Genomic DNA, 21,921 nt, shown 5'->3' with positions numbered 1-21,921 from the left:
ACCAACATACACCTGAACTCCATCTATGCCTTCTGTCATTTGTTCCATGGCACGATGAAAGACCTCAGATGCTGAGATTAAATGGCATTCTGTTAAAACAGTAACAACCAAACGGTGTGTTGAACGTACACAATTTCTTGCTTGTGTCACGCAGCTGCATTTGCCGAAAACCTCTGGAAGCGTCCAGCTTACAGAAAATCTTTGCATTTGCCATCTCGCTGGTAATCTCTTTATGTTTCGGTATTGGATAGTGTTTACGTTTGATGCTCATGTTCAAATCTTTCGGATCAATACAGATTCTTAATTCTCCATTTGGTTTCTTGACGCATACTATCGAGCTGACCCAATCTGTCGGTTCTGTTACCTTGGAAATTATTTCTAGCTTCTGCATGCGTTCCAGTTCTTGCTTCAGAAGATCACGTAATGGAGCATGAACTCTTCTTGGAGGGTGTACCACTGGTTTGACATTCCCTTTCAGTTGGATCTTGTATTGAAAAGGAAGAGTACCCATACCTTCAAATACTTGAGGAAATTGAATGAGGATTCTTTCAATATCTTTCTGCACAGGTGGAAAAGGTTTGCTGGTGCTATAGATTATTTTAACAAGGTGTAGATCCTGACAGGCTTGTGCACATAGTAGTGAAGATCTATTGGATTCAACAATCTCGAACCGTAAGGATATCACAGGGTCGTGACTTGTCACTAAGAGATAACATGATTCTAATGAAGTAATCGTGTTACCATTGTAATCACGCAATTGTCAATCAGTTTTCTGTATCTTAGGACTATGAATAAGTTGTGATAATTCATGATTTATCAAATTCGCAGAAGCTCCAGTGTCCAACTTGAAGACAATCTCTGAACTATTTACTTGTAACGGTGTCTTCCATTCAGATTCCGTCTTAATCGATTGTACTATTTGTGGATTGGAAGTGCCAATAAAGGTTGTGCGGAATTTCTCAATAATTTCAACAAAGAAGGAATCTTCTAAGTTATAAGCATCTATATCATTATCAGTGTTGTTAAATTTTGGAGGTATCAGTAGTTGTGTTTACACTTCATATATTCATGTGTGTCTTCATTAAGTTTGAAGATTTAATGTGAATTCCTTTTAGTCTAGTTCTGCACTAAACAGAAAAGTGCTTAAATTTGCAACATTTTGAGCAAGTTTATCAAGTGCTGGACATTTTTTATGTGGGTGAGCGTATCTACGGCGCCATGATGTTGCTTTCGTCACGTGCAAATTGTGTTCGCGCATGCGCAGAACGGCCTTCATCCAAATCGCATTGTTTGGTGGAGTGCGCATGTGCAGGTCAGGCATGCGCATGTGTATTATGGTTGCTGTCTGAAACGCGCATTTTTCTGAACTGCACCACAGATCCACGCAGTCGGCCTCGAGATGCGTTTTCGCGCCCTTTTCTTTTATCAGGGCAGCGCAGTAGCACAGTGGTTAGCACTGTGGCTTTGCAGCTCCAGGGTCCCAGGTTCGATTCCCAGCTGGGTCACTGTCTGTGCGAAATCTGCGTTCTCCCTGGGTTTCCTCCGGGTGCTCCGGTTTTCTCCCAAAAGTCCCGAAAGACGTACTGTTAGGTAATTTGGACATTCTGAATTCTCCTCTGTACCTGAACAGGTGCCGGAATGTGGCGACGAGGGTCTTTTCACAGTAACTTCATTGCAATGTAAGCGTGCTTGTGACAACAAAGATTAATAATTAAATTATTTATCAGAATTTCAGAGTACTGATTTTTAGACAATTCATTCACACCTCATGTCCTTGATCCCAGAGAAGGCCTATCCACTTAAGTGACTGATTAGCACTTAAAATGGTGGGCCTTTCCCAAAAGAGGCAATGCGGGACTCGAGCTGGCCCTCAAGCCAGCAGGCACAACTCCCTTCACTGGCCCACGGTATTCAAAGAGTGTCATCTGATATATCTTTGTCATTGCAGTCGCAAACTTTGCCAAGATTCAAAGATGAGAAAATTTATGCAAAGTTGTTTTATCCCTTGCAAGATGCTTTTTGCATTACATTATGGTTCACAATTATATTCTGGCTATTTTGGATGCTGCTACTTTGACTTCAGGTACATTACTCACTAACAACAACGTTAGCACCTTTCACAGAATATAATGTGCCAAGATGCTTCACATGAGCATTGTAAAGAAAACTTTGGTGCCAAGTCATGTCAGGTGATATTAGCAAATTACTGCGGATGCCGGAGATCTGAAATGCAAACAGAAAGTGCTGGAAATGCTCAGCAGGTCTGGCACCATCTGTGGAGAGAGAATGTTAACACTTCTTTGGAACCCCAGCGAATAGTCACATTGGACTTGCAACGTTGTGCTGGATTTTCTGGATCCCCAGCCGTGTGTTTCATGGCGGCCGCCGTTCGCGGGGCTGGGATTCTCTACACTCACCACTTGTCATTGGGATTTGCTATTGAAGCCACCCCATGCTGCTGGGAAACTCGCAGACGGGGGTGTGCTGCCAGCGGCAACAGATAATCCCAATGGCCAGAGCATTCCAGCCATTAACTCTTTCGCTCTCCACAGATTCTGCCAGACCTGTGAGTTTTTGCAGCATTTTCTGTTTGTGTTTTCAGGCAATATTAGGGCAAGAGCATGATCAAAGGTAGCCTTTAACAAGTTTCCTATGGGAGAAAGAGAAACAGCGAGGGAGACAGGTGTAGGGAGAGAATTGTAGAGCTTTAGGCCAAGGCAGCTGAAGGTGCAGCCACCAATGTTGGAGAAATTAAAATTGAGGATGCAACAGACCAGAATTTGATGAGTGCAGATATCTTTGAGGGATTGTAAGGCTGGAGGAATTACATTAAGGAGGGGGTGAATTCATCAAGGGATTTGAAAAGATCGATGTGAATTTTGAAATCAGTATGTTGCTTAACTAATATAGGTCAGTAAGCACATGGGTGATGATGAATGGAAGTAAGGGCACAGGGACAGTGGATGGTAATAAGGACACAGAAGTGATGGTGAATAGGAGTAAGGACTTAGGGGTTATGATGAATGGGGGTAAGGATGCAGGGGTGATGGTGAATCGTAATAAGGACACAGAGGTGATGGTGAATGGGAGTAAGGACATATTGGTTACGGGGAATGGGAGTAACATAGGGATGATGATGAATGGGAGTAAGGAACACAGAGGTGATGGTGAATTGGAGTAAGGACATAGGGTGACGGTGAATGGGAATAAGGACACAGAAGTGATGGTGAATGTGAGTAACACAGGGAAGATGGTGAATGGGAGTAAGGACACAGTGATGGTATTTGGGTGTAACACAGGGATGCTGGTGAAAAGGAGTAAGGACACAGGGGTGATGGTGAATGGGAGTAAGGACACAGGGGTGATGGTGAATGGGAATACCACAGGGGCGATGTTGAATGGCGTAAGGACACAGAGGTGATGGTGAATGGGAACCAAGACACAGGCAGCAGAGTTTTAGATTGCCGTAGCTTGATGGAGGTTGGACATTTTTGAAATGTCTTTATGGGATGCGAGCATCTAGCATGGGCAAGACCAGCATAAATTGTCCACCCACAATTCCCTTGGGAAATTGGTGGTGAGCTGCTTTCATCTACTGTTGCAGTCCTTGTGATGTAGGTATAACCACAGTGCTATTAAAGAGGGAGTTCCAGGATTTTGGCACAGCGACAATGAAAGAATGGCAAAATATTTCCAAGTTAGGGTGGGGAGTGTCTTGAAGGAAAGCTTGCAGGTGGGTCTTCCTACACAGCTGCTACCTTGCTTCTTCTACCAGTATAGGTTGTGGGTTTGGAAGGTGTTGTTGATGGAGCCTTGGGATGCTGCAATGCATCTTGTAGATGGTACGCACTGCTCCCACTGTGTGTCAGTGGTGGCTAGGATGCCAGTCTAGCAGGGGTTGGCGTGGCCCAACTGCGCATGCGCGGGTTGGCGTGGCACCCATTTGGCGCTGGGAAGTGAGGCTGGAGTGGCGTGAAACGCTCCAGCGCCATGCTGGCCCCCCATGAGGCGAGAATCGGTTGTCCCCGCACCCGTTCCGTGCCGTCGTGAAACGCGACGGCGTGAACACTCTGTCTCCATTTCGGAGAATCGCGCCCTCTATCTCCTGACTTACTCCTGTGAGCATTTTATTTTTGATGCTGTCCCAGTTAAGTTTCAGGTCAACAGTAAACCTCAGAATGTTGATTGGAAGTCGCTCAGGACAGATGAGCTGAGGCAGGGGTGGGCTTGGCAACGATACGTAGGTGAAAATAAATGGTCTGAGTGAGGGCAAGAATATGTGGCCGGAAGCTCATCTCAAGTTCAAACATGACACCAAGCTTGTGAACAGTCTGGTTCAGCCTCAGCCTCAGCCGGGGTGGAATGCATTCAGTCCTTAGGGCCTGGAGGTTGGAGCATGGACTCAAGACAATGGACTCTCCATTCTGGAGGCTAAGTGCTGGGGCCAGCGCAATATGTGTGGACTTTCACAACAGGAAATTCGACGCCAACCGCTCACCAATTCTGGTACCGGTGAGGGGCTAGCACAGGCGCCGAGTGAATGTCCCGTGGATCCCGCCGAAAACGGTTGCAGAATGGCCAGGTCTCGGGCTGAGCATACGCATAGATGACGACCTGCACTGGTCGTGGTGTCCATCATGGTGCCAGCCATGCGCAAACCCAACTCGACAACTGCAACCCCATAGCCTACCCCCTGGCCACCCCCACCAGTCCCCCCAGCCCTAGCAGAAGCGCCCCAGGCCAGCAGCATGGATGCCGACCGAGTGTGGCGTCGCTGGATACTGTCTGCAGCCGGCATGCCGGGTTCCCACACGGTCGGCACCACACGTTCGGCGCACAGTTAGGAACTTGGCCCATCGGGGGTGGAGCATCGCAGGTGGGCCAGCCGATGACACGCCAAGGAGCTGAAACAACTAGCGATGCATGTCACAATGACACCATTTTGGAGGGGGGGAGCGTGGCAGACCAGCGTCAAGCTGGCGCCGACCCCGAGTTCGGCATGGGCATCCATTCTCCGCCCGATCGCCGACCACAATTTCGGCATCGGGCTACGGAGAATCCCGCCCAATGGCTTCAATCTTCCCAAAGTTTAACTGGAGGAAATTTCTGCTCATCCAGTACTGGATGTCGGCCAAGCAAAAGTGGAGGGGTTAAGAGAGGTGGTAGTGTGATAGAGCTGAGTGTCAACAATATACATTTCTTTGTGATAGTAAAACATTCATCTTTCATGACTGCTACTTTTCTTCATGCCCATATTATCCTATGTTTTGACTTTGCACCAATATTTATACCTTACCTCGGTTTCTCTGGCTGCCTTCCCACAAGATTCTCCATACTGTTGAATCTTGCATTGGCAGTCTGTGTGAACAATTCTACATCCCAATTTGTCCTCACTGCATATTCAGGTCCCATTCACAATTTTGAACAAAGCAATGTCTGAAGGATTTTCTCTGAATAATTTAACTTTCTTACCACTTGTTCTGCCATTCTACATAATGCTTTTGCAACCCAAAGCTTGATTATTGAACATTTCGACATTTACATTAGTTAAGTGGCTCACGAGTTGCATGCAAAATCTTACAGGATCAGTATCACAGGTGCATCGTGACTAGTTACAGTTTTTTTATTTCCACTGACGAGGTGTGATTCGCAAGAATCGCATGCTTCGGAACTTTGAATCCCTGTGATATTTTTAAGTTCTGGAGAAAAGTGGGTAGCTTTCCAATTCCTTTGAACAGCTGAAAGCATAAACCACAATGATGTCCAGAGGCTGATGTTTTCAACAAGGCCTTGCGCTGATTTTATTTTGGTGCAGACAATTGAACCGTGTATTACCAAGCACTGGCATACACACCAATGTGAAACTATGGTCCCGACATTAACGGGAAGGTGGAACTAGATGCAATAGCAACCCGAGAGAGAGAGAGAGAGAGAGAGAGAGAGAGAGAGAGAGAGAAAATCCCCGCAAAGCCATGATCAGTGTGACCTTGCGAATCTCAATGGCAGGGCTCATTTGAATGTTTTCAGGCAGATTTCCTCCACCAAGCCAGACTTGCTGCATGACTAGGAGGTGAAAGTGGTGAGTAGGCTGCCAGGTGAACCTTTCTCACCCATTTCTGGGCTGGGGGAGAAGGGAGAATGATTCAAAATTGGGACCAAGGTAGCCAGCAGCAAAACCGTTTTAAATTATTTTCACATTCCTGAGAACGGGATTGTGTTGCCACAGAATATCTGTGCCATGATTCCTTTAAATAAAGGACTTGCATTTACGTTGCACTTTTAACATCCTCTGGACATCCTGTAGCACCCCAGCCAAAGCACCACAAATGACTGGCCGGGTAATCTATTTTAGTGTTGTTGACTGTGCCATGCAACATTTTACAATTCACCTGAAAGGATACATGGGATCTTGGTTTAAAGTCAGCACTTCCAACAGTGCCATAGTCCCAGATGACCACAAGCTGCTTTCCCCTTTGATGGGGAGAGCTGACTGGTGGTAATTTAACCTGAGGGTCACCACACCTCAGGTCAGGGGTAAGGTTGAGAAGGCGGGTCATGAATAACCTCTGCCGGTACAGGAGTTGAACCTGCGCTGCTAGCCTTGCTCTGCATCTCAAACCAACTGTGTAGCCAACTGAGCTAAACTGGCCCCAACAGTGCAGCACTCCCCCCAACATCACAACAATGTGTTATCCTAGATTGTGTGCGCAAATCTTCAAAATGGAACTTGACCCACAACCTTCCAACTCAGAGGCAGGACCCAGTTTATGAAGTTTTACTCTGCAAAATTAATTAAATGATATAGCTCCTTTAATTGGTACTGACAATATGAATGTGCGCTGTACTTCGGTTGATGGTTCACTCTTTACAACATGTTGGTTGTGTCTGGTATCCAATTATAACTATATTATCTCCTTCACCTTTGTTATGCTACTGTCCAAAAGGCTAATCAATTAAAGCATTGTGATGTTGCTGGCCTTTCGCTCGTGTTGTGAATAATCTTCTGTTAACAGTTATAATCAGTGCCTGTAACCATGTAATAGTTCAAGACTGTTACTGCGAATGTGCCAGGATTCACACAAGGTGAAAGATAATGCAATAAGAGACTGCTGTGCTGTTCTTCTCTTGTTTATTTAATTTTTCTGCTGGGGCCTTTTTTTATTTCCCTTTCAGTGCTTATTGGATAATAACCAGCTAGCAGTGATTTTACAAAGTGATCCCTCAGGCGATGAAATCCGTCAATGTAACAAAAGGTGAAACTTGAGTGGTTTATGATTGACAAATTGAATAGCTCCCGTCGAATGAGTTCAATAATTGTGATAATGTTGAATGACAGAAATAATGCTAACCAGTACAGAATAAAATAGAAATGTCAAAACCTTTGGGACCCAAAATTCCACTTGAGTTTGAAACACTGGGCTTGATTCTCCGTTTGGGAGATTATGGGCTGGATTCACCGTTTTTGAGCCTAAGTGCAGAGCATCTGTGGCATTTACGTCAAAATAATCAGCGCTGTCCCCCCTCACCGATCCTACGACCAGTGAGGGGCAAGCAGCCACGCCACGTAAAACTCCTGGCTCCCACGATAAAAATGGCTGGAGAATGACCGGATCCGTGGCCGCGCATGCACAAGGCGTCGATCTGCAGCAGTCGTGCAGTAGAACATGGCGCCGGCCCTGCGCAGACCAGACCTGCCAGATAGTGTCCCCCTAGCCCCACCCGTCCCCTCAGCCCTCGCGGAAGCCCCCCCGCAGCCAGCAGCATGGCTCCCGCCCGACTATGGTGGCTCTGGACAGTCAGCAGCTGCCAGGCCGGGCTCCCAACCATTGAGACCACACGTCAACCACGCAGTTGGGAACTCGGCCAATCGGGGGCTAAGCATTGGAGGATGGCCGTCAGGTGACGCGCTAAGGCCGACCTAACAGCGAGCGCAGCACAACGCGATGATGCCATTTCAGAAAGGGCGTAGCCCACCAGAGACCACACAATACCCCACATCAGACTCACCCATCAGACTCACCCATCATACTCCCGACCAGAGAACCCCTCCAGACTCCTCCAGCAGATCCCCCATCAGCAACCCCCCCTCCAGAACCACAACCAGACCATCAATCAGAACCCTCTGCACACCCCCTCCAGACCCTCCCATTGGACCCCCCACCAAAGACCCCACCAGAGACACCCACCAGACCCCTTACTGTTCATCTCCACCAGTCCACCCACCAGAACCTCCCCCACCAGACCCCCTACCAGACACCATCAGACCTCGCATCAGTCTCTCCACCAGACCCCCTACCAGACATCCCTGCCCACCAGAGACCCCCACCAGAGACCCAACCAAAGACCCCCAGAAGATCGCACATCAGACCCTCCATCAGACTCACCCAGCAGACTCACCCATCAGACTTCCCGACCAGAGACCTCCATCAGACCCTCAGCAGACACACCCTGCAGATCCCCCATCAGACCCACTCATCAGACTCCCCCACCAGAGACTCCCCCACAAGAGACCCCCCACCAGAAACGCCCCACCAGATATACCCCATCAGAGACTGGCCACCAGAGACCCCCATATCAGAGCCCCTCTTATCAGAGACCCCTCCCCACATCAGAGACACCCCCATCAAAGATGTTTATGAACATCTACCTATGATTGATAGCTCATGACTGCATCAAAAACAGTTGTGCTTTGTGCTGAGAAAAAGATGTGTAAACAATTAACTTCTCGATGTTTTTTAACATTTAGGCTAGGTACAAAGCAGAGTACTTGAGATGCATTGAAGCATGAAGGGAATTGAAAATAAACAATCCTGACACCTGGCTCTCTGGAAGTTAATACTCTGTCAATTACAGCCTACAAAAAGCTTTTTCTCTTTGAAAGTCAATAGCATAGATTGGTGCAAGCATTTGTCAGCGTGGCTCTGAAATGCTGAACCTTACAGTGAGCCAAGGTCCAGCTCACCTTGAACCTTGCAGATCAAAGGATCTGAAAGGGTATAAACATTCATGATGTGGTTTTGGCTTTTTATTAAGTAACAGTTTCTGCTTTCTGCATCTCTGTCTGGATCAGTGGGTGTAAGGGACAGGTGAGTAAAATAGCAGTGCCTTTCACTATTTCTGCCCTGGATGCCTTTCAGGCAGGGGCGACTAAAGGGCGAGGGGGGTCCCTGATAGGGGGGGGGGGTTCTCTGATATGAGGGAGTATCTGATGGGGGTCTCTGATATGGAGGGTCTCAGATGGGGGGTCTAGTGTGGCGGCCTGGTGGGAGCTCTGTTGGGGGTCTCTGGTGGATGTGTTGGGTGTTCTGGGAGTGGAGTGAGCAGGAATTGCATTATGGGGGTCCTCCTATGGACTTTGGGGCACCTACATTTAATACTTAACCCCTTAGTTCACCGTAAGGTCCAACATTTCAGGGTCATGTGACAAATGCTTGCACCAATCCATGCCCACGTTAACCCCAGCTGAGAGAACTGGAGCATCACAGAGGTGTGGAGAATATAGTATCCAGCCTGTTAATAGGATGCAATCGGTTTTCAAATGACCCATTTGCATCCTCCCACTGGCCGGGGCGTGAAACAAGAGGCCACTGCCAGTGGGGGACCGGAGCATCGCAACGGCTGCCGATCCTGTTTTTTGCCCAACACGACGAACTTCGCTGCCACATCGGGAACTCCACTATCGGTGGCAGGTGGCAGACAATCCCCCACATTACATAATACATAAGCACTATTTAATACTCTATACCCTATAACAAACATAAGACAGTTTGTAATAGCTCATACAGTATTAAATAGTGTAATATTATGTGTATTACAATATGTAACACATCAATTTGTATGTCATTATAGTATGCAGTGGGTAGGGGGTTGCTGGTCTGGCACAGGTGGCGAGACAGCTAGTTCATGATGCAGAGTGAAGCCAGCAGCAGGTTCAATCCCCACACTAGCCGAGGTTATTCATAAAGGTCCCGTCTTCTCAACTTTGCCCCTCGCCTGAGGTGAGATGACACTCAGGTTAAATCACCAGCAGTCAGATCTCCCCCTCAAAGGGGAACGCAGTCTCTGGCCATTTGGGGAGCGACTTTACCTTACCGTTACCTAGTATGTAGAGTTTATATTTGCGCAAAAGCTATTTTATTTGATATAAACAGATGATATCGCCATTAAAATACCAGAAAGGAATTCAGACTAAGTCATAAGTACTCACTTACCTGATTGTAATTTTTAAGCTCTGAGTGCATTTTATGTTTTGATGTCAATTCTATTCAAAATGTTGTTGAAATTTCTTTGTATAAAGCAGTTTTTGACCTAACTCTGAGGGTGAACTTAGTCCTGCTATTGTGGCAATTCTTTTGCTTTTCACCCCTTTTAAATTGCTTTTCTTTTAATGTTTCCCCTCTCCAATTTCCATGCCTTTGAAATACCTTCAAATGATAGCTTCTAAAGATTAAATAATTTCTACATTGCAATGCATTATTACTACACCACAACTGCAGCCGGAGAGATATTCCCAGTCAGCTAAGGGCGGTAGGGCAAGATGGAGATTTACTGGATGCCCCAAGAGGAATCGTTGGCATTTTACTAACTGCAGGATGGGAGAATCATTGTTGCAACAAAGCTCTCTACCATTGCAAATTCACAAAATCACCAGATAGGTACTGATGAGGTTGGTCACTTGTTCAAACAAAAATTGACTGCCTCCAGAAAGAACCTACAATTCTCCTATCAACAAATGTCTCTCAAATGATTGCAGTTTCTGCCTCTTTGATCATAATTAGATATTCATTCCTTCTTTTGTTTTTCTTCCTTATACTCTGTGTGAAGAAAACCTTTCAGCATCTGTCCAAAATTTGTCATTCACTAGTTTGTACCTGTGTCCCTTGCCCTCGGGTCATGGTATAAAATTTCAGGAGACCCGAGAAGGTAAATTCAAAAGAGGCTTTATTCAACAACAAAATTAAAGGCCGCAACGTGGCTTACAGCTCCAAGGTCCCAAATGGAACAGCCATACAAGCCCTTCCCAGTCTGGGCCTGCTTTCATAAGTCGATTTCCACAAGTCCCAGCTGATGGGTCTCCGCCCACTAATGGGGGAGTTCGTATTCCACGAGCCAAACAGGGAGATCAATTGGGGTGTCCCGTGGGTCTCATGAGGGTTAGTAATTTTCTCAAGATCTCCACTCCATCCTGCTTACAATCTCCCAAACCTCTGAAATCACCCTTTCAGCCCAATCTTTTTGTGGCTAGATAATATTGTATTTAAAAAATATACTAAGCTTTCCAACCCATGTGGGCGGGCATTTCCACATCAATTCAGATAATGCTTTCTGGAAATGAGGGGCTATCCACTATATGTAGTGCGTCCTCTAGAACTGTACCATCCTTTTCCTGGACAACATTATTGTCCAGGAAATTGGCAGCATGGTAGCATTGTGGATAGCACAATTGCTTCACTGCTCCACCGCCCGAGGTTCGATTCCGGCTTGGGTCACTGTCTGTGCGGAGTCTGCCCATCCTCCACGTGTGTGCGTGGGTTTCCTCCGTGTGCTCCGGTTTCCTCCCACAGTCCAAAGATGTGCAGATTAGGTGGATTGGCGATGATAAATTGCCCTGAGTGTCCAAAATTGCCCTTCGTGTTGGGTGGGGTTACTGGGTTATGGGGATAGGGTGGAGGTATTGACCTTGGGAAGGGTGCTCTTTCCAAGAGCCGGTGCAGACTCGATGGGCCGAATGGCCTCCTTCGGCACTGTAAATTCAATGATAATCTATGATTATCTTGTCAAATAAAATGATTTTAAAACACTGCAGTTACACACAGTTCCTAACAGTCAACATATATGATACTGGTTGTGAATAACGCATTTGAATTAAAGTTTAATAGACTATAAATTTTCCTACCTACCACATCAGTTTAGTCCTTTGATAAAGGTTGTTGATTTAAAGGGCCATACTCATCTCTTGTGAGGGAAGTGTTTGGAAGCCTTGCACAAATATCAGTGGTATTTTAGTTAAAATTTAGCCACCTAACTAATTTGATCTTAGACAGTACAGAGTCACATGAACTTTCAAGATTCTCTTTCCCGTAGTTTTTCCCCATCTTTCTGAAGACTCTGACATTTGCTGGACCCATGGAGGCCAACACCCCTTCAGTAAATGATTCAGGTAAAACCATAGAATCAGATAGCTCAGAACAGAGCCTTTCAGCCATTGTGCTTTTGAAAGTGAAAACCCACTCTGATAACCAACTGTAATCATTCTTTATGTGCATGCCTAGATAGTATTGGCAGACAGTTTGACCATCCGGGCACCACTGTGAAGCCCGATTCCTTTATTTGCTCTGCATGAATATATGTATACACCTTCCATCAAGGGTCATTATTGCATAGAAAGCAGGAAAATGAAGCCTGGCCGACTTTCCTCGCTTGAGTCAATGGATAAATCCAATTTAGCCAATGCCAGCAACTGATCCTGGGTCCTCTCTGACATGTACACATGAGTGTAGCACCAGGTGCCTCATTGAGGTACTGTTTTTTAAATCATACATTTGATGGAAGAATTAAAAAAAAAAACATATTCTACCAATGTTTATTCTTCTTACATGAATTGAATTGAACCAACTAAGGTCTCAATCACACTCTTCACAATGTGTTCAGCCAAAAGCTCCTTCTTTTAAAATGAAATACTTTCATCATCAAAGTAATTTGATCAACACGGAAAAAGTGTAGGTTTTGGGCTCTCGATTCAGATTTTGATATGAGTCCTTTTTTTTTGCTGTTAGAATTTACACTATAAAAGAATGAAAATACATATTGCAGATAGGTCAGCTTCTATGTGTAGCATTTAGAAACCCTGATACAAGCATAAAATAGCTTGTTAAACTTATTTCATGTTATTCAAGATTCACTGTATTCTTCCGTTCCCTGACATAGGGGAAAAATCGTAACTTCAAAGATCACTTTTACAATTTAGCACATCATTCAGTATTAGCAATTACTGTATTCCAAAAGATGTTGAATGTGTATAAAATTGAGCTTGGAATAAAATCAAGCAGTTAAAAATATTGAGAGTAGAAATTACTTTTAACAATATTATTGTATAGGGGGAAAACTGGCTTGCACCTCATGATCTCCCAAAGCGCTTCACAGCCAATTAAATGCTTTTGAAGTGTAGACACAATTATAATATGGGAAACGTAGTAGCCAATTTGTACACAGCAATGTTCCACAAACAGCAGTATGCTCATTACCAAGTGATGCGTTTCAGTGATGTTGGCTAAAGGACCAGTAATGACCAGGACCCCACAGGGAGAACTGTCTGCTCTTCTTCAAATAGTACCATGGATTATTTTATATCCGCCTGAATGTGTAGACTGGATCTCGGTTTAACTCATTCAAACAACAGCACTTTCCACAGGTCTACATTCCCTCAGCAGTGCACTGATGTGACAACCTAGAATTGAGTCTCTTGAGTGGGACTGATATCAGAGGCAAAGGTTTTACCACTGACCCTCCAATCAGACTTAAATGGTTATTGTGCTCTTCCTAACTTCTCTCTCTAATTTTGCCAGGGGCATTGACAGGTTTGAAATTATTTGTCTTGGACACCTTCAAGTATATTTTTGTTCTCTCATTTAAAGGCTGGCAAGGTGGTGTAATCTATTTCCAATTGTTAATAATCTTTATTGTCACAAGTAGGCTTACATTAACACAGCAATGAAGTTACTGTGAAAATTCCCTAGTCACCACATTCCGGCGCCTATTCGGGTACTCAGAGGGAGAATTCAGAATGTCCAAATTACCTAATAGCACGTCTTTCAGGACTTGTGGGAGGAAACCAGAGCACCCGGAGGAAACCCATGCAAATACAGGGAGAACGTGTAGACTCCACACAGACAGTGACCCAAGCCGGGAATCGAACCTGGGACCCTGGCGCTGGAAGCCATAATGCTAACCACTATACTACCGTGCTGTTCCATATTTGACAATTGGAGATCATGGAGAATGATGATCCACCAACATTGTGAGGACTCCAAGTAAAAATTTGAGAATCAGAAAAAGAAAGAGGTTATGGTGAAAGTAGGAGTTGAAAGAAGTGCATTGTGACTTGATTTTACTGTCTAGACCAGTGTTTTTCAAACTTTTTTCCCCAGGACCCACTTTTGTCAACCAGCTAACCTTTAGGACGCATGCTGGCCGACCTTTGCAACCCACACCGGCTGACCTTCGCAACACACCTTTTTCACCTACCTTTAATGTGACAGGGGAGCTGCTTGGTCCTCACAATCTCACTCCAATCAGGCTCACTGGAGGAGCGGGCAATGTGCATATCAGGTGCAGAGTTCAGCCGGTTCCTTTGTATTATTTTCATCTTTGTGAGGACAGAAAGTCCGATCTTGCACCTGTAGGTCATTGTGAAAGATAATCGCAACAAAATTCTTGTTTTACTCAGCACTGGATGTTCCTCAGAGATGCAAGCCTCATGGACTTGTGGCGTGTTTTTAATCTGCTGTCACAGGTGAGGCGCAGAAGTTCAGTCTCTTCATTTGGAGTCAGTTGTAAGTTAATAATTGACTCTGGGGTCTCAAACACAAAACAATTTTTCACCCACCTCTTTTCTTTCAAAATATGAAACTTCTCCTCTGGAAGTAGCGCCAAAAACCGTTGATCAGTGCAACCAGATGTGACTGAATAAGGCCTGCCCGTCTATTGACAGTTCCCTTACAAACACAGTTTTCTTCGATGTGTCGTAGCAGTGTGGGAAACGTGTAGTGGTTTTGGCTTTGTACTCGCACTTGCCAAACTCTCAATGACTTTTGGAAAGCAACTATTTCTTCACAGTGCTGAAAGCAATCATCATCCTTCTCTTGAATTTTGAGGTTCAGTTCGTCTAGAATGAAAAAGATGTCTACAAAGGTAAGACATAGTTAGCATCCAACTCTCATTTTCCAGTACTTTCCTGCACATAACACAGATAGGCTTTGCATCCTGATGCACAATAAATCATCTTTAGACTGCTTTGTTCCCTATTTCAGTTTCTTGTTAGTAGGTTGTTCACCAGAGGTCCTGGAGCTCTGAATACAGCTCACACTAACGCTGATTTGTCCTGCTGTTGACTCTCCTGTGCAGCTCTCTCAGTTATGAGACCCTGGCCTGTTTGACTCTCTGCCCTCTCTTCCTCATAACAAAACAATCCATCTTCAGTTCTTCACAGTCCTGTTGCCTTGCTTGCTCGCAGCTAGAATATGTAGGAATCTCTCCTTCTTGATTTCGCGCCAAAAGCATGGATGTACAGTGCACGTGCTGGGTGTGTTACCGGTTCTCTGCCACCGCTTCTGGCAGGAAGACTGCATTGTTCGCATTTGAAAGCTGGTCGCAGCCGACATTCTCAACTTAAAAGCCGGTCGAGGCCGGCATTCTTCAAAGCCGATCATGACTGTTGGGTGCTTCTCCCACAATTGGGAAAGCCATGACTGATCGTTCCGTGACCCTCCTGACATCCACCCATGACCCACCCGCAGTTTGCGACCGTCAGTTTGAAAAACCTTGGTCTAGACAATGGAGACAGTACCCAGTCTTTAATTGGTACGGTCTCTAGTGATACAGTGGGAGACAAGCATCACAGCATTCCTACATCAGGTTATTCAGTGACACAGTGTGTCCTGTCCATTGCCAAGCATTCCAGAAACATCCTCAAAGCTATTTGACAATGTAATGGTTCATTGCTTAATGAACAATCTCAGTGCAATTTCCTTTCAGGTCAGCAATGGAAAGTCTTAATTCTTCTAAAGTTAATGTATGGGATATGTGGAAACATTGCACTCCTTGAATCATGTAGTTTTTACCCTTATATTCTATGTCACACGAGAACTCCCATTATCCCCACAGAATATTTTATTTTTGAAGCTATTGATGGTGACGTTATGATTGATAGTTTATGCTCCTTGACAATTGTTAAGGATAATACTCCACTGACTGGAGTCACACCCAACGCAGAGGGAGATGGTCCTGTTGTTGGAGGGCAATCATCTCAGAATCGGGACAATGCTGCAGGAATTCCTCAAGGTAATGTCCCAGGATCAACCATCTTCATCAATGGTCTTCTTTTCCTCAGAAGGTCAAAAGTAGGGATGTTCTCTGATGAGTGCTGTGTTCAGAACCATTAATAGTTCCTCAGATTCTGAAGCACTCTGTCCAATCTTGTCCACCATACACAAGGCAGAAGTGATGGAGTTGCCAGTTGCCTGGGATAGTGCGGCTCCCACAATGTTCAGGAAGCTTGACACCATCCACTACAAAGCAATCCTCTTTGTGGACACCACATCCACCAACTTAAACAGCCACTCTCTCCACCATCATGATACAGTGGTAGCAATATATGTCAGCTGCGTGACGCATTGCAGGAATTCACCAAGGACTCCTTAGACAGCACCTTCCAAACCTGGGACCTCTGCCACCTAAAGGAAGAAAGGTAGCTGGCACATGCGAGCACCACCACCTTCAGGTTTCAGACCAAGTTACACCAAATTCTACATTGCCGTTCCTTCACTGCCGTTGGATCAAAACTCTGGAACTGCTCCCTAAAAGCAATGTGGGTGCACTTACACAACATGAGCTGCAGTGGTTCAAGAAAGCTGCTCACCAGCACTTTCCCAAGGCGAACTATGGACTGGCAATAATGCCCATCTCCCATGAATGAATAAATAAGAGATACTTTGGGCGGGATTCTCCGACCCCCCCCCGGCCGGGTTGGAAAATCGCCGGGGGGCGGCATGAACCCCGACCCTGCTGGCTGCCGAATTCTCCGGCGCCGGCGATTTGGCGGAGGCGGGGATCGCACCGCACCGATCGGCGGCCGCTTGCAGCGGTCCCCCCGGCGATTCTCCGGCCTGCAATGGGCTGAGTGGCCGCCCGTTTTTTGCCAGTCCCACCGGCATAAATTAGAGTAGGTCCTTACCGGCGGGACCTGGTGGCGTGGGCGGCCTCCGGAGTCCTCTGGGGGCAGGGGAGGATCTGGCCCCGGGAGGTGCCCCCACAGTGGCCTGGCCCACGATCGGGGCCCACCGATCTGTGGGCGGGCCTGTGCCGTGGGGGCACTCTATTTTTCCGCACCGGCGGCTGTTGCGGTCCGTCATGGCCGGTGCAGTGACGAAGCCCTCTGCGCATGCGCTGGGATGATGCCAGCACACGCTGGCACTCCCGCGCATGCGCCAACTCACACCGTCTGGCGGAGGCCCTGTGCCGCCTGTTGGCATGACGCCAAGTCCCTTCCCCGCTGGCCAGCGTGGCGCAAACCACTCTGGGGCTGGCCTAGCCCCTGAAGGTGCGGAGGATTCCGCACCTTTGGGGCGGCCCGACGCCAGAGTGGTTCACGCCACTCCTTCCCACCGGAGTTGCCCGCCCTTCGGATTATATCAGAATCCCGCCCTTTATATCAATTAGAACATAGAACATAGAACATAGAACAATACAGCGCAGTACAGGCCCTTCGGCCCACGATGTTGCACCGAAACAAAAGCCATCTAACCTACACTATGCCATTATCATCCATATGTTTATCCAATAAACTTTTAAATGCCCTCAATGTTGGCGAGTTCACTACTGTAGCAGGTAGGGCATTCCACGGCCTCACTACTCTTTGCGTAAAGAACCTACCTCTGACCTCTGTCCTATATCTATTACCCCTCAGTTTAAAGTTATGTCCCCTCGTGCCAGCCATATCCATCCGCGGGAGAAGGCTCTCACTGTCCACCCTATCCAACCCCCTGATCATTTTGTATGCCTCTATTAAGTCTCCTCTTAACCTTCTTCTCTCCAACGAAAACAACCTCAAGTCCATCAGCCTTTCCTCATAAGATTTTCCCTCCATACCAGGCAACATCCTGGTAAATCTCCTCTGCACCCGCTCCAAAGCCTCCACGTCCTTCCTATAATGCGGTGACCAGAACTGTACGCAATACTCCAAATGCGGCCGTACCAGAGTTCTGTACAGCTGCAACATGACCTCCCGACTCCGGAACTCAATCCCTCTACCAATAAAGGCCAACACTCCATAGGCCTTCTTCACAACCCTATCAACCTGGGTGGCAACTTTCAGGGATCTATGTACATGGACACCTAGATCCCTCTGCTCATCCACACTTTCAAGAACTTTACCATTACAATTGTTCGGTTGCAAGATGTTTACATTAAACTTGTTATTCTATGGGGGTTAAACCCCTTGTATATCTTCACAAGCCAGAAACAAGTATTAATGGTAAGGAAGGAACTTCGGATAACACAAATCGTCATCATGATAAATAAAAGCAAAATACTGCGGATGCAAAAATCTGAAATAAAAAGCAGGAAATGCTAGATAAATCCAGCAGGCCTGGTAGAATCTGTAAAGAGACAAACAGAGTTGAAGTTTTGGGTCTAAATGACTTTTCTACAGAACAAATAGTCTTCAAACTGAGGCAGATCAATAATGGACACCTGAATATTTAGTTAGACATTTTAGAAGCAATCTGGACTGACAGTAAAATATTTGCATTATCAGATCTGATTTAGATCAAATCATTTTCATTTAATAATATAACCTACTTTTCCCTGAAAGATAAGAATTTGAATTTAATTATATTTTGTGCCTACTATTTCTCCAATAGTGATTTACGTCTTTATCCCTCAGATGGGAATTGGTGGGACATTGCTTTCAATGCAACGAAAATCAGGCAGTTCTATAAACGTCGAGGCATCCATACCAAGAGATGATCATTCAAGCAACAAAAGCTGAGCATCTACTTCTATGTCTCTATGCAGCTATGTTTAGTGACAATATACAATGACCAGGTTGCAGCTTGGTTGAGATGGTCAGGCTCTTGTCTCTGAGATAATAGGTTGTGGATTTGGACTCCACTGCTGACGAAGAATATAATCTAGGCTGACACTTCATTGCTGAGGTGGGGGTGCATAACGAGAGCTGCAGTCCATCTGAGAAGACATTAAAACAAGGCTCTGTCCATTTGTTGCAGTGGGTCTAGAAGATTCTGCCCTCCTCCATCAGTAGTCTCATCAGAAAAGGCAGAAGCTCCATCTGTTCCAAGGTCATGTCAGAAATCTCAAATAAGGTTGGGACCTCCTGAGCTATTTATTATGTTAGATGGATGCTTGATTTATGGGGGTATTCCAACAGGATGGCTGACCAAATTTGGCCCTTGAAATGTCATCTTGGATGTAATTTTGTTAAACTTCAAAGATAAAAAAAACTTAACGTTTTGATATATTCTTGGCAGTTTTATTTTGTTGCTTTACACAAGTATCTGCTTTCTGAAGATTCAAACTTCACATTCCTAATTTCCAATGTTCATTCATGGTTTTGATTTTTTTTTTTACAGATTACAGGGGCAGCTATTCATCACTATCCTGAAGAATGAAGATGGGCTCCGTACTGTTTTAATACAATGAAGGGATATAATGGAAGTCGTAGCCAGTCACAGCATTCTTCTGTGCACACATGCCATTGTATGCCTGAGGATTGTGATCATTCCCATGATTATTTACATCACAGTCAAGACCCTAGGCAGACTTATATGCTTAGTCCTACAGAATCCTGTTCGATGGACCATCACTATTGCATGTCCAGGAGTACCATGCCCTCTGAATGTGCTGCAGTACCACTTAGCATAACTGAACAGATGTCCTCCAGCAGTACATTTCCTAGGATGCATCATAACCCACAGTATGAATCTTGCGACGACTGCATGGCTGCCACCCACACTGCCAGCAAGATCAATCGGCTACCAGCCAACCTACTGGACCAGTTTGAGAAGCAGTTGCCTCTCCATCACGATGGGTTTCACACACTTCAGTACCAGCGGGCAAGTTCAGCTGAGCAACGAAGTGAGAGCCCCAGCAGGATTCGGCACCTGGTTCACTCTGTACAGAAGCTTTTTGCCAAGTCTCACTCCCTGGAAGCCCCTTCAAAGGGAAACATAAACGGTACAAAGATGGAGGGAAGAGGCGGGGACAGCTACCATCACCATCCACACCACCAACATCACCAGCACCACCACCAGTCAAGGTCAACAAAGAGGAGCAAAAGCAAGGAACGCAAATCTGACTCTCGACACCGAGCTAAAATAACTGGTTGGTGGAGCTCAGATGACAACCTTGACAGTGACAGCAGTTATATGGTGGCAGCTGGAGCCAGTAGGCACTCTATGGAACAGGCCTCCCAGTACTGTACAGAACCCATCGAAAGTGCCTGCAGAGACCTGACCCTGAAGAGTTTAAAAAGCAGCAGTGAAGGGAAATGTTCAGCATGTGCAGCTATGCCAATGTTGGCTGATTCACAACACATGAAAAGAAGTATGTGGTCCACTATGACGGTAAACCAGGCCAGAGAGGCCTATCCTGGCTCGGGATTGAGCCAAGACAAACCTTCAATGCTTCAGGATACCAAGTCACAAGAAAGGGCTTACCATTATCTTCAGGTAAGCGTTAAAATATAACTATCAGTGCTAGAAGTGAGCTGTATCGTCGAAACACAAACACCATGAATGCTTTCTGCATCATTCAAGGTCTTGCTCTCCAGCTGTCAATTTCCCACACGGCTTCCCTCAAATTTGTTTTGATTATCACAAAATTGGAGACATACTCAACCGGATTTGACTTTTGGAAACTGCCTGGATATGAATATTGGATCAGACACTCCATTTTTTATGTTACTGTGTTAATTAAAGTTATAATACCCCCTTTGGGGCCTTTTTCTGTATTCCATACAAATGAGATGAGAGAACAGCAAACCGTGATAAAAATTCCTATTTGGAAGTGATCATGAATCCCTTTTATTCAAACAATTGGACTTACTCTCTAGAATTGGAGGCACCACTACAATTAATACCAGGCTAGAATTGTCACAATTAATGGGTGTGATGTTTCATTTCAGGGATTGAATTGTATTCTTCTGCAGCATACAAATACGTTTGAAATGCATATATTTTCTAACCCTAATAGATTCTAGACCTGTCCTGTTATCAACAACTTTCACCATGCCGTATTTGCTTCTGTGCACCTTATTTTCCATTGGCCCCGTAAGAGGATACACTGCTTGTACTAAGGCCACAGTCTTTATTACAATTGTAGATTGTCCAGAGGAAAGTGAAATATTTGATGCCATCCCTCAAACAGACCAGCAGGGTTCGTACACACCAACATCAATATATTCAAATAGAGTGATCAATATTCTGCAAAATGGTCCTTTGCACCATGGAATTAGATAAAGATAGCAGTCATAACACGCAGCTTAAACATGCAATTTAAAAAATGGAGTATTGAACCCTACAACTTGATGATGAAAATTGTATTGATTTAAAATTCGCTGGAATTGAATTACTTCATTTAATACTTAAAAATTGCTGCATCTGTTCTGCTGTATACACATTTCATTTTATTTAGTTTGCACTTCAAAAATATTACATATATTTGTTTACATATTGCATGGATGCGACTGTGGCCAGTAAATTTCATTTTATCTTCTCAGTGACATACTTGAGAGAGCAAGAAAATTGTGCTTCGCCCCAAATATAACCCTTCAGGAAACATGCCTGACTGAATCAGTTAAGAAGTATGAGTTACTGCCACCAGTGTGTTTACTGAAATAAAAGAGAATATATTCAAGTTCCTTTCCTGCGTAAACATCATGCAAGGCATGTTATACATGATATATGCAACGTTGTTTCCACTTACATTTATAATGTTCGTTCAATGTAAGAAAAACGTATGAAGGCACTTCAGAGAGAGAAATAGGGGGGGGGGGAGTTAATGGATGCCAAGCAAAGAAAGAGATATGGGAGGGGGGGACCAACAGCTTGGTAAAATGAATGGTTATTGAGGAGAATCTTAAAACAGGAGGGAGAGTTGGAGAGATTTTTTGAATTTTGGGCATAA

The 21,921-nt window shown here is 45.3% G+C and overlaps 1 protein-coding gene and 1 long non-coding RNA gene across 4 annotated transcripts in view; one reads left to right on the top strand and one right to left on the bottom strand.

Annotated features, from left to right (window-relative positions):
• Positions 1-21,921, top strand: part of LOC140418106 (disks large-associated protein 2-like) — a 1,176,606-nt gene that overhangs the window by 945,773 nt on the left and 208,912 nt on the right. For all 3 annotated transcript variants that reach the window (XM_072501530.1, XM_072501537.1, XM_072501527.1), the window contains one exon: positions 19,368-20,465. In XM_072501530.1, the coding sequence (XP_072357631.1) occupies positions 19,434-20,465 (1,032 nt within the window). In that variant the 5' untranslated portion in view covers positions 19,368-19,433. The remainder of the gene's footprint in view (positions 1-19,367; positions 20,466-21,921) is intronic.
• LOC140418136 (uncharacterized) overlaps positions 1-21,921 on the bottom strand; it is a 112,410-nt gene that overhangs the window by 54,584 nt on the left and 35,905 nt on the right. The window lies entirely within an intron of this gene.

The sequence above is a fragment of the Scyliorhinus torazame genome, chromosome 1, assembly GCF_047496885.1.
Source record: "Scyliorhinus torazame isolate Kashiwa2021f chromosome 1, sScyTor2.1, whole genome shotgun sequence".
NCBI classification, from domain to species: Eukaryota; Metazoa; Chordata; class Chondrichthyes; order Carcharhiniformes; family Scyliorhinidae; genus Scyliorhinus; species Scyliorhinus torazame.
This window is presented reverse-complemented; position numbering and strand designations above follow the sequence as displayed.